We start from the raw sequence: 15000 nt of genomic DNA on the forward strand, positions 1-15000 counted from the left end.
CAGGCTGATAAGACAGGTGTATTTTTACCTAAAACTCTTACTTTAACCTCCTGATCTTCAGTTTGAGCATCTCACCTCTGATGGAGCCGACACACGAAGCCTCTGTCTAATGTGTGTTTCTCCTCCAGGCTGTGAGTGTAACATCCCAGGAACAGTGAGCGGTGTGGCACAGTGTGCACAGGTGAGTGAGTTCAGCTGCTTCCTTCCCTCTGAAAAACACTTAAATACTTTATCCACTGCCCCAGTGTGTAGGGTGACCACCTGTCCCACATTTCGCAGGACAGTCCCGAAATTGGAACGTTTGTCCCACGTCCTGCACGTCATAACCAGTGTCCCGTATTTCAATGATTAGGTGTATTTTTTTAATTGTTTTTGTAAACAACGTACTTATCTACTTAACCATGCATTTTCTAGTCGCTACTTAAGGAAACTGGTCTGTTTATCCCTCCTATTGCATAAAATGTGATTTTCAACCTATTAGCCTATTATATTTAATTCATTATATTTATTGGCTTGAATAGGTCCTAGTGTTGTTAAAATAAACGTTTCATAAAGCCTACCGATGATTTAAAGCAGGTTAATATCCAACGCCACTGCAAATAGGCATTCCGTCTATATTAAATCAATATTTACATAGCCTAATAATAGTAATTTCTCTCTCTCCCACGTGTCCTGCATTGTCATCACGTCTGCTGTCCTGCAACGGAATAATTAAGAGGTGGTCACCCTACCTGTGTGCCATACTGTAACTGTGCTGCCAGAGTACAGTATGTTTTTCCATTAGATTTGTTCAGGGTTCAGTACAGTTAAGGTATAAATAGAACGAAATTGGAAAGTCAGAGAAAGATGGTAAAGACTAAACATGAACAAAAAATGAAAAACAACGACCAGAATTAATGCTTCATTGATGATTGGCAACGCCCTAATCATTATTAATGAATAAATCAGTGCCAGTCAGTGCCACTGTAAGCCCAATGTGATCAATGTTCATGGTTCCTGTTATTTTAATAATAATAATAATAATCTGTCTATTTCCTGGCAGGGTTCTGGTCAGTGCCACTGTAAGCCCAATGTGTGCAGTGGAGTCTGCTCTGTGTGTAAAGACGGATACTACAACCTGCAGGAACACAACTACTTCGGCTGCCAGGGTGAGACATCATCAGTATATTATTTATTTATTATTATTATTAGTTATAAAACGACCTGCAGGGCTGTGCTGTCAGCGCTGAATGACACTTCAAAGTCGCTGTTAGTTTCCCATAACAAGAATGAACATTTAAAGGCAGTAAATTGGATTGTTGAATTCAAATTGGCTGTTGAAATTGGTTAATCTAGTAGCAGTGTTCATGTTCATATGTTGTGATTCTTGTACTTGCTAGTGTGTATCAGTGAATTGAAGGGAGATTGGAGTAATCACCCAGCAAGTATTTCACAGATGGCGACATGCAGGAGGAGTTCAACATCAAGCCAAACATCAAGCACATCATTTTCACAATATGTTATTATGGCACAAGTTGAAAAATGATATTAAAACAGCTCTGTATACTGTTTTGAACTGATATCGGAAAGATATTTAGGTTCAGATTTCCCAAAACGGTGCAGGCAGCAGCTATAGACGACTTCGGACATCATCTAAAGTTTCATTTTGGTGCTGTTTGCTGGGCATTATCAGATGTGTCAACTAACATCTTATAACATCTCACTGTATGTGTGTGCGTGTGTGTGTGTGTGTGTGTGTGTGTGTGTGTGTGCGTCCAGGTTGCCAGTGTGACATCGGAGGTTCAGCGGGTCAGTCTTGTGGAGAGAGGAACGGAAGGTGCCGCTGCAGACCGAACGTGGAAGGACCCAAGTGCAACCTGTGAGTCAAAGCTTTAGCTCCGTTTGCTCTGGAAGAACAGAACCTCTTCCTGTTTTGTGCCGTAAAGCGATCCAGCAGATTTCCCTCCAGATCCACCAGGTGGAGAAACAATGGAGGATGCAGAGTAGAGGCTGGTAGAGGCTGACAGGCTGACCACTGATGGTCTGGTCTGTTTACGTTGAGTATACTAATGTCTCAAAATGAACGTGTTATTGATTTATCGATGTCCTCCTCTCTCCTCCAGGCCTCGTCCGAACCACTACTTCCCCGACCTGCACCACCTGAAGTTTGAGATCGAGGAAGGCACCATGCTGGACGGCCGGCCGGTGCGGTTCGGCTACAACCCTCTGGAGTTTAAAGACTTCAGCTGGAGGGGCTACGCTCAGATGTCCCCCATCCAGGTAGGAGGACCGCCCTCTCACCTCTCACCTTTGACCTCCAGCACTGGTCCACTGTGTTTACAGCAAATATGATTTAAGATAAGATAAGATGATTTAAGATCCCCCATGGAGATCACATCCAGATCATTGCAGCAGCAAAGATATGGATGAGAATACAACATATAGAACATAATATTAAAGTAATATTAATTAAAGATACATCTTTGTCATGTTAATAAGAAACTCCTATTGGCTTGAATGAATTCTCACTATGTTGACTGTTGATGAAGTATTAATAAATATTTAGATTTGATTTCAGTCACAGATTTGTGTTTACATGTAGCATATTTTCTAAAGCTTCAACTGTGGTTAAAATGTATAAAAAGTATTTTTTTTAAACTTGATTTTCTTCATGAATGTGAATATATTGGTACTATATTGTATTATGAATTGTATATGTAGATGTTGTTTATGATTGTGGCCCCCAGTTGCACTCCTCCTGCATGTAACAGACTGCTTGCTCTATGGGTTATTTAAAGGGATATTTCACTTTGGTGAGAATATTTTTTTACTTTTCAGCGCATATACCTCTATAAAAGTTCATTAACACTTCACCGCACTGTGGATGTAGTCGCCACCACTTACTTATGACTTGAATTCCTAGTCTAAATATTGTATCTCACATATTTCACATACAATTTAATTCCAAATTTTATCTAATTCTGTGTCCAGGCTCAATCTTCTCAGCAAGTAATGAGTACGTTTTTTTGATTATCGATATTGGTGGGAAAAGCCTAAAGTGGATTCCCAAGGTAGATAATGTTGGAGGTTGTCGACTGAACTGAACTGTGTGTGGAGGTGTATGTGCTGAAAAGTGGAAATCCAAAGAGAAATATTCATTTTTTAGGGGAATATCTGAGGATGAAAGGTAATACTGTGTCTGTGGGGTTGCTGGTTTGCTTTGGGCTTCAGTGGTGATGGTGCTGGAATTAAGGAGTTTCCTTTGGTTTGGTTTCTCTCTCTCTCTCTTTTTCTCTGTTTTGGTGTTTTCTGCTCTCTCCTTCCTATCCTCCCTGGCTGTTTCCCTCCACTTCCACGTCTGCCTCCCGCCTTGCTGCCTTGCTCCGTGGCTCCGCGGCAGTCCAAGGTGTTGGTGTCGGTGTCGGTCGGCTCTCCTGACCTCTTCCATGTGGTTCTGCGCTACGCCAACCGCGGGGGTTCGGACGTCCTGGGCCGGGTGGCGGTCATAGAGGACGGCAAGACATACTACTGCGGCAACTGTAAGTGCCGGGAGGGGAAAGACTTGAAGACGCCTCCTCCTCTTCTTCTTCTTCTTCTTCTTTCTGACGTTCTGGTCGCTCGTTCCAGCATTGGGACAAGAAGTGATGGGAGGAGAGTGTTGTCTCTGCCTCTTCTCGTCTCTTTTCTCCTTGCGCAGTCAGTGCTGGGTTGGAAACTGCGCTTCCTCGCCTCTTCTCTTGCTTTCCAGTCTTCACTCCAGACTTCTGCTGCATTCAAGAGATGTCGGAAAGTCGTAAATTCTCATTTCCTACAAGGGAAGAGTATTAGGGCCATTCTAGGTGATTTTTTTTACCAGGGGAGGGGGGTAGTTTTCTGAGAAAAAACTCAGAAATTCTTAAATTAAAGTCAGAAATTTGTGAGAAATTTGCAAATTTTATTACCCCCCTCCTCCTTCTGGCTGTGGTAAAAAAAAAAAAAGTCACCTACACTGGCCCTAATACTCTTCCGTAAAAATTTGTGTGGGTTAAGCAACAGAAACTCGCACGCCAGTCAAAAATGGAAACAAATCCTGAAGAGGCCGACTGATGCAAAAAAGACTGAAATTTCTTAGCAAAAAGTGCAAAAACAAAAGTGCACAAACAGAAAAGGTTCGATCTGTTAGACCATCATCAGTTCAAACCCTTGGAACATAATTGACATAACAAGCTGTAACACAAACCAATGGGTTTTCAAAGCTAGACCACTAGTCAGTTGTAATTCCGAACTTTCAGACTACCGACTTCAAATGTAACGCAGCAAAAGTGCTGGATGGAAAAATATTCTTCCTCTCCTCTCTCGTCCCTCCTCTCCATCCCTCGCTCCTGTCGTTCGTCTGTCAGGTTGAGGATTGGATGGATGGGTGTGCTGGTTGGTGGTGTTGACTGGCTGTAGGTGGAGGCCCCGCCCCCTGCTGAGGAAGCCCCTCCCCCTGCCCCTCCCCCTCCAGGGCCACATGTCACCGTCTAGTTCAGGGTTTATGACCAAGGATTTATTTTCTGCTATTCCTCCCTCTACTCTTCCTCTTCTCTCCCTCCTCTGCCTCTCCCTTTATCTTTCCTTACTTTCTCCCTCCCCTCCTACTTCCCCTCTGTCTTTCACTCTTGCTTTCTCTCCTTCCTTCCATTCCTTCCGTCTATCCTTCTATCATTACTTCCTTCTTTCCTTCCATCTTGCCTTACTTCGTTCCCTCTTTCCCTCATTCTTTCCTTCCGTACATCCTCCCATCTTCCCTTGCCTTTTCCATCTTTCTTTCTTTACTTCCTTCCTTCCCTCTTGCCCTCCTTCTTTCCCTCTTTACCTCTTTCTTTCCTTCCTCCATCACTCTTTTCTCTCTTTATCCTGCCATCCTTCCTTCTTGCCATCCATTCTCTGGCTTCTCCTCCTCTCCTCTCCTCTCCTCTCCCCTCTTCTCCTCTCTCCTCCTCTCTTCTCCTCTCTCCTCTCTCCTCTCCTCTCCTCTCTCCTCTCCTCCTCTCCTCTCTTCCTCCTATCCTCTCTCCTCTCCTCTCCTCTCCTCTCCTCTCTCCTCCTCTCCTCTCCTCTCCTTTCCTCTCCTCTCCTCTCCTCTCCTCTCCTCTCCTTCTCCTTTCCTTTCCTCTCCTCTCCTCCTCTCTCCTCCTCTCCTCCTCTCCTCTCCTCTCTTCCTCTCTCCTCCTCTCCCCTCCTCTCCTCTCCTCTCCTCTCTTCCTCTCTCCTCCTCTCCTCTCCTCTCCTCTCCTCTCCTTTCCTCTCCTCTCCTCTCCTCCTCTCTCCTCCTCTCCTCCTCTCCTCTCCTCTCTTCCTCTCTCCTCCTCTCCTCTCTCCTCCCCCCCCCCCCCCCCCCTCATATAGAGTGCAGTGAAGCTTCAGGTTTATGTGAGCGAGGCAGACGTCTATCTGACTCGCTTCATCCTCAGATATGTAAACTCTGAGGGAGAGACCTCCAACGGTAAAATAACGGCCTATCAGAACAGCCGCAGAGGTACGTCTCCACCAATCACAAGAGAGCATCACTAGGAGCTTTTTTTGACTGTCTGCTACAGCAAATTGTTAGTTGCAGGGATATGTGTGTGTGTGAGTTTTCCATGTATGTGTATGTCTGGGTGTTTAGGTAGAGTGTGTGTATGTGTGTGATGTTGATGTGTGTGTGTGTGTGTGTGTGTGTGTGTGTTTGAATAGCGATCTAAATAGCTGTAGAAGAATGTTTCAGCCAATCTAAAGTCATCATTTCTTGGTTCCTGTTTGCTGGACAGCTGCTTTTTCATTAATTGTGACAATATTTTATATTTTATTTATATTAATACATTTTTATCTATGTGTATTTTCTCTTGAAATCCTCTTGAAACAAACATAGAGTCCCTGCATAAAAAAACAGAATTCTGATGTTTATTTTTGGATAAACTTGAAGAAAACAAAGATAGCCCGCACTCTGTTTCTTCTTATTATGAAGAAAATATGAAAAATAAAATAAGAAGAAACAGAATGTGGGCTATTTTTGTTAATTTCTTGAAATCCTCTTGAAACGTGCTGCTCTGTGATGTTAATTCTTATTTTATTTTTAATTTCCCCCCAACACACACCAGCTACAGTATTCACTTTGTTCTCTCTTCCCATTGCATTTCAACTTTCATTTTTAATACCATACATTCCTGTCGGCTGTGTGTGTGTGTGTGTGTGTGTGTGTGTGTGTGTGTGTGTGTGTGTGTGTGTGTGTGTGTGCTGTGCAGGTTCGGAGCAGTCCAAACAGATCGTGTTTGCTCCCAGCGTGGAGCCGACGTTCCTCAACGTTCCCCAGAACAACTTTGTGGAGCCGTTTGTCCTGAACCCCGGAACCTGGACCGTGGTGATCGAGGCCGAGGGCATACTGCTGGTGAGGCACACACACACACACACACACACACACACACACACCCCTTCATGGATATTTTATTGTGGAAGAGAGCACACACACTTATCACCTTAATGTTGCCTATAGTCTTCATTGTCCTTTATTTCTTCTTCTTGTTTCATTGTTTTTGTTGTCGTTACTGTTATTGTTTCCAATGTTTGCCTTGTATTCTGTATAAGTAAAGAATAAATAGTTAGTTAGTTAGTTAGTTAGTTAGTTAGTTAGTTAGTAGTTAGTTTATTTTTATTTCTGTGTCATGCCAAACATCTGGCCCATCCCACATGGGATTACAGGACTCCACCATTTTACAAAACATACATCTTCCGGTGATCCATATAAGAGCAAAAACTAAATAAATAAATAAATTACCACATTACTACTATATTCTTTCAAATAACATATTTGAAATGATAGGTTTCAAATGAACAATACACTGAAAAGAACTGCTACAAACTTACAGTTTATCTTGATAAAGAACTTTTTTCTCATCTCCCAGGCTTTCTCCAGGTAACTACATAATAAATAACATTATTCAGACACTGTACAGTCAAGGGGTTTTCAGCTGCTAACTGGCAACAGTGCAGTTGCACAGAAAACCCAGCAAAAGCAAAATTATGATCAGGATAGATGTCATTAAATTGCCCTGAATCGTTGATTAGCAGCTGAAAAAGTGAGTTTGAGGTTTCACAATGTTCCAGATCCTCTCAGTAACACTGTGCTGACGCTCTGTGTGACCCACAGGATTACCTGGTGCTGCTGCCCAGCGCTTATTATGAAGCTCCCATCCTGCAGATCAGAGTCACAGAGCCGTGCAGCTACAGTCCTGCACCTGACGCCAGCCACAAGTGAGCACACACACACACACACACACACACATGCAAGCTTGTATCAGTGTCCTTGGGAGGACTTTCATTTACTACATTCATTCCCTAACCTAAACCTAATCCTATAAATACTAACCCTAAACTAACCCTGTAAGCAAGTAAGGAATCAGCTAAATGTCCTCACTTTGGAGGATTACCTGTCTTTCTATCCTTGTGATGACGATTTTCACTCATTTAAATACAGAAATACAATAACACTCACGCACAGAGTCAGTTGTCTCTCTGTCCTCTAAGCCAGTGGTTCTCAAAGTGGGGTCCGGGGACCACCAGGGGTCCTTGAGGGGGTTCCAGGGGGTCCCCAGCAAGTTGATGAAATGTTAAACTTCACCATTACTTCATTTACAAAAAATTAGAGAATGTAGAAGAAAGACTATTTTGATCATAGTTTCTCTGTTATCTCTCTACCTACAATACAGACAGTCATGGATTCTGGACAAAATCATATCTGACAATAGAAATATTCTCAGATTTGGGTCAGAGAGACAAAATCTCATCAAATAGGGGTCAGGTGCTCTAATGTGGACTAAATTAGGGGTCCTTGATATGAAAAAGGTTGAGAATCACTGCTCTAAGCTGTCTCTCTCTCTCTCTCTGTGTGTGTGTGTGTGTGTAGCTGTCTGCTGTACAGATACCTGTCTCTGGAATCCTTCCCCTCCGTCTCCGGAAACGACGCCAGCTGCCGCAACGACAACCACCTGCCCCGCCCCTGCAGGACGGAGAGGATCACCCCCCGCCACCCCGACATGGCCATCTGCAGCGGCAACGATGTGAGAGAGAGGGAGAGAGAGAGTGTGTGTGTGTGTGCATGTCAAGTCAAATTTACTTGACTACTTACTTAATTACAGTCTCAAAAGGCTTCACAACGCCCACATTATGAAAACAAGTAATGGAAATTATGTTGGGGTGTGTGTGTGTGTGTATGTGAGAGAGAGAGAGAAAGAGAGAGAAATATAGTGACAAGAGTTAGAAAAAGTGTGTGTCTGTGAAAGAGAATGCTTGAACAGAAAAAGAATGAGTGTGTGTGTGTGTGTGTGTGAAAGAGAGAAAGAGAGACAGAAAGAAATCATCAAAAAAAGTGTGTGCCTGTGAGAGAAAGAGAGAAATACAGTGACAAGAGTTAGAAAATGTGTGTGTGTGTGTGTGGGCAAGAATGCTTGAACAGACAAAGTGTGTGTGTGTGTGTGTGTGTGTGTGTGTGTGTGTGTGTGTGTGTGTGTGTGTGTGTGTGTGTGTGTGTGTGTGTGAGAGAGAGAGAAAGAGGGAAAAAGAGAGAGAGAGTTTGTGAGAATAAGAGTTAGAAAAAGTGTGTGTGTGTGTGTAAAAGAGAGTGCTAGAACAGACAAAGAATGAGTGTGTGTGTGAGAGGGAGAAATAGAGTAGAAAAAGTGTGTGTGTGTGTGTGTGTGTGTGTGTGTGAGAAACGGAAACGGAATGTCAACGAATGAGTGTGTGTGTCTGTGCGTGCATGTCTCTGAATGTGCACTAGAGAAAGAGAGCACTTGTGAGAACGAGAGAGAGAGAGAGAGAGAGAGAGAGAGAGAGAGAGAGAGAGAGAGAGAGAGTTTTTGTGTTCCTGCTGACTGCACACAGTTTCCTGCTAATTAAAACTGAAGGTCCAGTCAAGCTTAGACTGGTCAAAATGATAAGCTTGTTTTAATAAATGCGTTTCCATTTTCCCCCCTCCCTCCCCCCCCTCCCTCCCTCCCTCCCCTCCCTCCCTCCCTCGGTCCAGATCAACGTGCAGCTGCGGGGCCGCCTGCCGGCTCCAGGAGACTACGTCCTGCTGGTGGAGTACTCCAGCGAGGACCAGACCCCGCAGACCCTGTCGGTGTCGGTCAACATGCCTGGAGCCCGGACGCTCCGGCACCAGGTCTCCCTGCTGCCCTGCAAGTACAGGTGGGACGGCCCAGACAGCAGAGAGCCATGAAGTTCAAAGCCCCTTCTCTTTTCTCTTTTCCCAAATTTCAACTACTTTGATCTTTGATAATTTAAAATGTAAAAGCCTAATGGGAGACGCTCATATGGGGAAGCACACAGGGAGGAAAACTATGCTCAAGTTGATTGGTAACACTTTACAATAAGGGTCACTAAGCTAAGGGTTAGTTAATGCTTAATAAGGGTTAGTTAATGCTTAATAAGGGTTAGTTAATGCTTAATAAGCATTAACTAACCCTTAATTAACAGTTAACTAATGTGTAATTTACTAATGGTGTTCATGTTAACTAAGGTATTAATTTATACATTAATAGTTTATAAAGATGATTATTAAATCATGTATAAATTAATACCTTAGTTAACATGAACACCATTAGTAAATGATTACCAGACACATTAGTTAACTGTTAATTAAGGGTTAGTTAATGCTTATTAAGCCAATTAATGCTTATTAAGCATTAACTAAACCTTAACTTAGTGACCCTTATTGTCAAGTGTTACCAGTTGATTTAAAATGTACATTGAGGACATTCATACATTTTATTTACGCTGGTAACCAGTAATTTTTCTTTGTTTTCTCGAGATATCAAGTTATATATCTCATTATCTTGAGATGACACATTTTGTTATCCCGAGATAATGAGATAATTTTTTCATTATCTCGAGATAACAAAATTGTTTTTCTCAAGATAGTGAGATAATTTGCTTTTAAAGCATTTAGTGTTTAAAATACATCAGAGATTGGCTGTATATGTGAAAACGATTGGTTGGCAGAAGGAGGGTAGAGGTGATGGAGGGAGGAGGAGGAGGGTGTATATGGGTGGTGTGTGTGTGTGGGGAAGGGGGTGGTGAAGAGAGGATGCTGTGTTTGATGTGGTTGGGGTGAAAAGTGTGTGTGTGTGTGTGTGTGTGTGTGTGTGTGTGTGTGTGTGTGTGTGTTTGTACTGTACCTGTGTGGACTCAGCTGGGTTCACAGTTTACCGTCACTGTCTGCACTTCAAGTATGTCAACAAGTCTTCATTATAGTGTGTGTGTGTGTGTGTGTGTGTGTGTGTGTGAGTGAGTATGTGATCCTAAGGCTAACTCTATTCTGTGTGTGTGTGTGTGTGTGTTATTTTATATATATATACTGTATGTGTGTGTGTACATATTTAAACCCCAATGCCAGCCTTATCCTGCTCATGTGTGATTTTATATTTTTTCATATGTGTGTGTGTGTGTGTGTGTGTCTGTGTGTGTGTGTGTGTGTGTGTGTGTGCAGCTTCCTGTGTCGGGCTGTGACCATCGATGAGCAGCACCGGGTGGCGGTCTTCTCTCTGCCCTCCGAGGCCGAGGTGCAGCTCATCTCCGACCGTGCCAGCTTCTTCCTGGTGAGAGCGCCGCCCGCGTCACATGACCACACACCCACACAGCTCTAGTCACATGACAGGCTGTAAACACACGTTCTATGAATATTCATTTTTATAGAACATGGTTTGGATGCTGTAACATTTCTAGATGATCGGTCTTATATTTACATTCAAAAATATTACATTTTTGGAAAGTGAGCTTAGGTTTTCTGTTTTCTTCTACAACATAATATGGATTTGGCATCAAAATTTTTGTTTTATTCATCTAAAAAACAGACTCTCAGACTATGTGAAGGATTCCCAAAGAGGAAAAATACTTGGAAGTGGTTTCCCTCACTGTATTTTTCAAAATTTGAGTCCTTAATGTATTGATGTTCATGTTAAGCCATGTTAACTATTACGACCAACTTGAGCTCACTGTCCAAACACTGGCTTTTGACTCAGTGTTTTTAAATGAAATCTGTCACATTTTTTTTAATCAAATGAGTCACGTGTAGCTTAATGACTAGTGCTTAGTGCATTACCTGATATATAAATGTGTGTGCATGCTCCTGTTGGAAAGGTGAACTGTGTGTTTCTCGGTTCTCTGCAGCACAAAGTCTACCTGGTTCCTAAAGAGCAGTTCACCATGGAGTATGTGGAACCTAAAGTCCACTGCATCAGCACTCATGGACAGTTCGCACCTGACAGGTACAGTCACATTATTGTATTATTATTATGTCATTATTATGTTATTATGCAGTATTTAGCACTTACACTTTTACAATCAGCACACAGGACACACCCCCTCCAATCACCTGGTTCATCCAATAGAAAAACCCCCACCTGCAAGCAATTACCCACACAGAGAGGGCACAGAGAGGGAGAGAGAGAGAGAAAACAGAATATGCCGGGTCATAACAAAAACTCTTATTAGGATCGGTTAAAGCCTTCCTAACCCTCCTTCCCTCCCTCCCTCTCTCCCTCCAGCTCCTCCTGCGTGCCCTCGCGCTTCCAGACTCCGTCGGACTCCCTGGTCCTGAAGGAGGGTCAGGGCTCGTCCGTCCAGGAGCCGGTCCTGGCCTCCCCCCCCGCCGCCGCCCCTCCTCTGTCCGGCCAGCAGGGAGACCAGCCGGCCTGGACCGGAGGAGAGAGACCTCCCAACGCAGCGGACAACTCGGAGCATGTCAGACTGGATTCACTGCAGGTACGGATGCTCTGGAGTGTTTTTCCTCCTTTAGTTCAGTTCGTTTTTACAGGTGAGAACGATGACCTTTGAACTCTGGTGGCACCAAATAACGGCACCGAGAGTCTCAGTCCTTTAACAAGAGAACTGCGACTCCAACTACAGGAAACCACCCCGAAACACAAGGGATTATGGGTAGAAGGAGATGGATGCAGGTTCCTCATGCTTGGAAAGCCTAGCAGAACAAAATGAAGTCTGGACTGATGCTCATATTCAACTATTTTGTTCATGTGTTCATAACTGGTATGAACACCACAGAAGAAGAGACAGACAAGTCCATCATGCTGAGATAAAGTTACAGAGACTGGAATCCGATTTGTTTTGACTAAATCTCAGAACTTGCTGGTGATGTTTGTTGTTGTTGATGTTGATGTTTCTTGATGTTTCTGACGCCTTTAACAATCTCCACCACCTCTCTCTCTCTCTCTGTCTCTCTCTTTCTCTCTCTCCGTCTCTCTCCCACCCCTTCCGTCTTCCCCTTTACCCAGAATGCAGCGGTGTACTCGACCCGCGTCCACTCCCTGGGCCGTTACGTCTTCATCCTCCACTACCACCAGCCTCTCCACTCCTCCTACCCGGTGCAGGTCTACATCAACGGGGGACGGATCTGGCAGGGTGAGACCAGAGAGAACGTTTGTCAGCTGTGATCTTTTCCATGTGATTCTAACAGGAGAGAGGACAGAGTTCAGACTAGATTCTTTTCACTGGAAACATTAGAAACGACAAAATAAAGTGCAGAAACAAAGTAAAGTCAGATTCCTCTTCTCACTGTGAATGGATCCACAGTTTGTCAGTTTACGTCGATCCAGTTTCTGCTGCTGATGGAGAGACACACAATCTGTTCTGTGATGGATGGGATTTAAAATATATAGTGAAGGACAAAACTTAAGCACAAACACACTTAAGTAAAGGTAAAATTACTGACTTTACAAAATACTCAAAGGGGTTACTTCCACCCTTCCAAAACACAAGTTGGAAGTCGGAAACTCAGATAATATTTTACAACCTCGACTTGAAGGGCCATTCACTTGCATTTTCCATAGTAGGAAGCCAGAATTTCCTACTATCTGACATGTCTTGAATGCAACATAACAACAAAACGATTGCTAGCATGAAAGTAACACTCACTCTTGATCAGTAATGTAGTTATTAGCTAACTAAACACCTTTATTCATCATATAGAAACATAACAGATGATATTATCAGTTGTATTTTTTCAGTATTGTGCAAATAATAATGAGTACATTTGATCCAAATGATTGTAAAGCATTTTGAAATGAGACGTTTCAATACATCATCCCTTTTCCAGAGATAATGTCAGATACATCTCAGTGAGTTTCTTCATAAAGTCAGTGTTATGATAAATGTGGTTAACAGTGCAGTAAAGGAGGGGTTTTTTTTGTTTTTTTTTAACAAAGTGTGTATTTCTGCTTGTGCACATTTGAATTGTACACAGCTGCTTTGTCAGGAAATTAAAACAAAAACAACATGAAATACAAAAAAAAAAAAATTTAAGGGGAACTATTCACAGTTCGGCAAACATACATCAAAATTATAAATCATGGCATCATGTGCATCCACATAGAGAGGAGTCTCCAAATACAATAAAAAAATAAAAAAATATATAAATAAATGAAAGAAAAGTACCTTAAAAGAAACAGATATTAATCTTGGCCAAATTCACATTTAAGTCAGTAGTAGAGGAGTTTTATAGATTGTGTTTCCGTGTCTCCTCCTGCTCCAGGACACGCCAACGCCTCCTTCTGTCCGCACGCCTTCGGCTGCCGTAACGTCCTGGTGTCTGAGAACCAGATCATCCTGGACGTGACGGACCACGAGGTTTTCCTCACAGTCCAGATACCTGCGGGCAAGACGCTGTGGCTGGTAAGTTAGACCCCGCCGCTCCCCCCCCCCCCCCCTTCCTCTCTGTTTTTCTTCTTCTGTTTTTAGACTCTGTAGCTGTTTAGCTGCTGTAGTGGATCATCGTTCTGCTCCTCCATCTTTATATCACTCTCCTGATCTTCCACCTCCCTCTCCTCCTTCTAGGTATCTGAATTAAAAATAAAAGAAAAAATCTCCTCCTCCTCCTCTTCTCTCTTCCCTCTTCCTCCCTCTGTCTCTTCACTGCCTCATCAAGTAGTAAAACAGTAAAACCACAACATCATGTGTAATATCTCCATTTGAAACTCCACTATTGCTGCATTCAAGTCCTATGGGAAAAAAAACCCATCTCAACAGCTGTTAAAAAACTGTTCACACATTTTAATTCTTAAAATTCTGAATAACATCTTAGTGGATCCATCACCAGTCTTTAAGTTTCCAAGCGGTATTTACAACCTGAAAGCTGACATGAATGCACTTACCTTCTCGTCTTTCCCACAAGACCTGAATGCAGCACGTGTGTTAGTGGTACCTTCTCTTCCTCTCTCTATCCCTCCATCCTTTTCCATCATATCTTACATGCTGTGTGACCGTCTGTGTGTGTGTGCAGGACTATGTGCTGGTCGTCCCGGAGAGCAGCTACAGCTCCAGCTACCTGAACGAAGAACCTCTGGACAAATCCTACGACTTCATCAGCAACTGTGGCCAGAACAGCTTCTACATCAAGTCAGTGTCTTAAAGTATCTACTTAAAGTAGAGCCGACAGTAAAAGTTTGGTTTTTCAATATCTTATAGGCTTGGGCGATATCCAAAATTTAATATCATGTTGCTGTCCCGCTAATATATTGCGATATACGATATTATTGCCGTGCGCGGTGGGGGTGGTATTTTACTGAATTTATTTTATTTATAGTGAAAAATGGAACCCACTTGAAATATATAATTTTAATTTAAGCAACACAATATTTGTTACCGCAGAAAATATCCCGATATTTCGTGAATATTGCAATATTTGATATTATCGAATATCAGCCCAAGCCTAATATCTTATGTTATTCCCGAAAAAAACATATTTATTGATTGATGCCCATGCTTTTTTTTTTACATGATACTGATGTTTTGGTTAGGTTTTGCAGGAGTTAGCACAAAGGTGATGACTCTTAATCAGCACATAAAAAAAGAAAAATAAGAACACTATAGATGACATTTTTATGCTTTCCTGACAGCAGTGAGAGCCAATTCAATTCAAGCTACAAAAGTGACATTTTGTTGAAGATGTGCTACAGATTGCTTTCACTCTCTCTCACTGTTGGGCTCATTACTCAAAAAAGTGCTTTTTTA

General features: G+C 42.7%; 1 protein-coding gene across 1 annotated transcript in view; it reads left to right on the forward strand.

The window, feature by feature from the left end:
- The window catches only part of LOC139640359 (laminin subunit alpha-5-like), a gene marked incomplete at both ends in the record, with an annotated part of 27093 nt that overhangs the window by 9671 nt on the left and 2422 nt on the right, over nt 1–15000 (forward strand). Inside the window, 15 exon segments of the mRNA XM_071514553.1 lie at nt 129–181; nt 1043–1148; nt 1759–1858; nt 2103–2259; nt 3380–3518; nt 6225–6367; nt 7127–7230; nt 7883–8036; nt 9002–9165; nt 10466–10574; nt 11146–11243; nt 11523–11739; nt 12267–12393; nt 13523–13662; nt 14270–14385. Of these exon segments, the coding sequence (XP_071370654.1) occupies nt 129–181; nt 1043–1148; nt 1759–1858; nt 2103–2259; nt 3380–3518; nt 6225–6367; nt 7127–7230; nt 7883–8036; nt 9002–9165; nt 10466–10574; nt 11146–11243; nt 11523–11739; nt 12267–12393; nt 13523–13662; nt 14270–14385 (1927 nt within the window).

The sequence above is a fragment of the Centroberyx affinis genome, unplaced genomic scaffold, assembly GCF_046629955.1.
Source record: "Centroberyx affinis isolate AG114_WGS23_722 - 3 ecotype Tasmania unplaced genomic scaffold, CSIRO-AGI_Caff_v1 ptg009172l_1, whole genome shotgun sequence".
NCBI lineage: Eukaryota > Metazoa > Chordata > Actinopteri > Beryciformes > Berycidae > Centroberyx > Centroberyx affinis.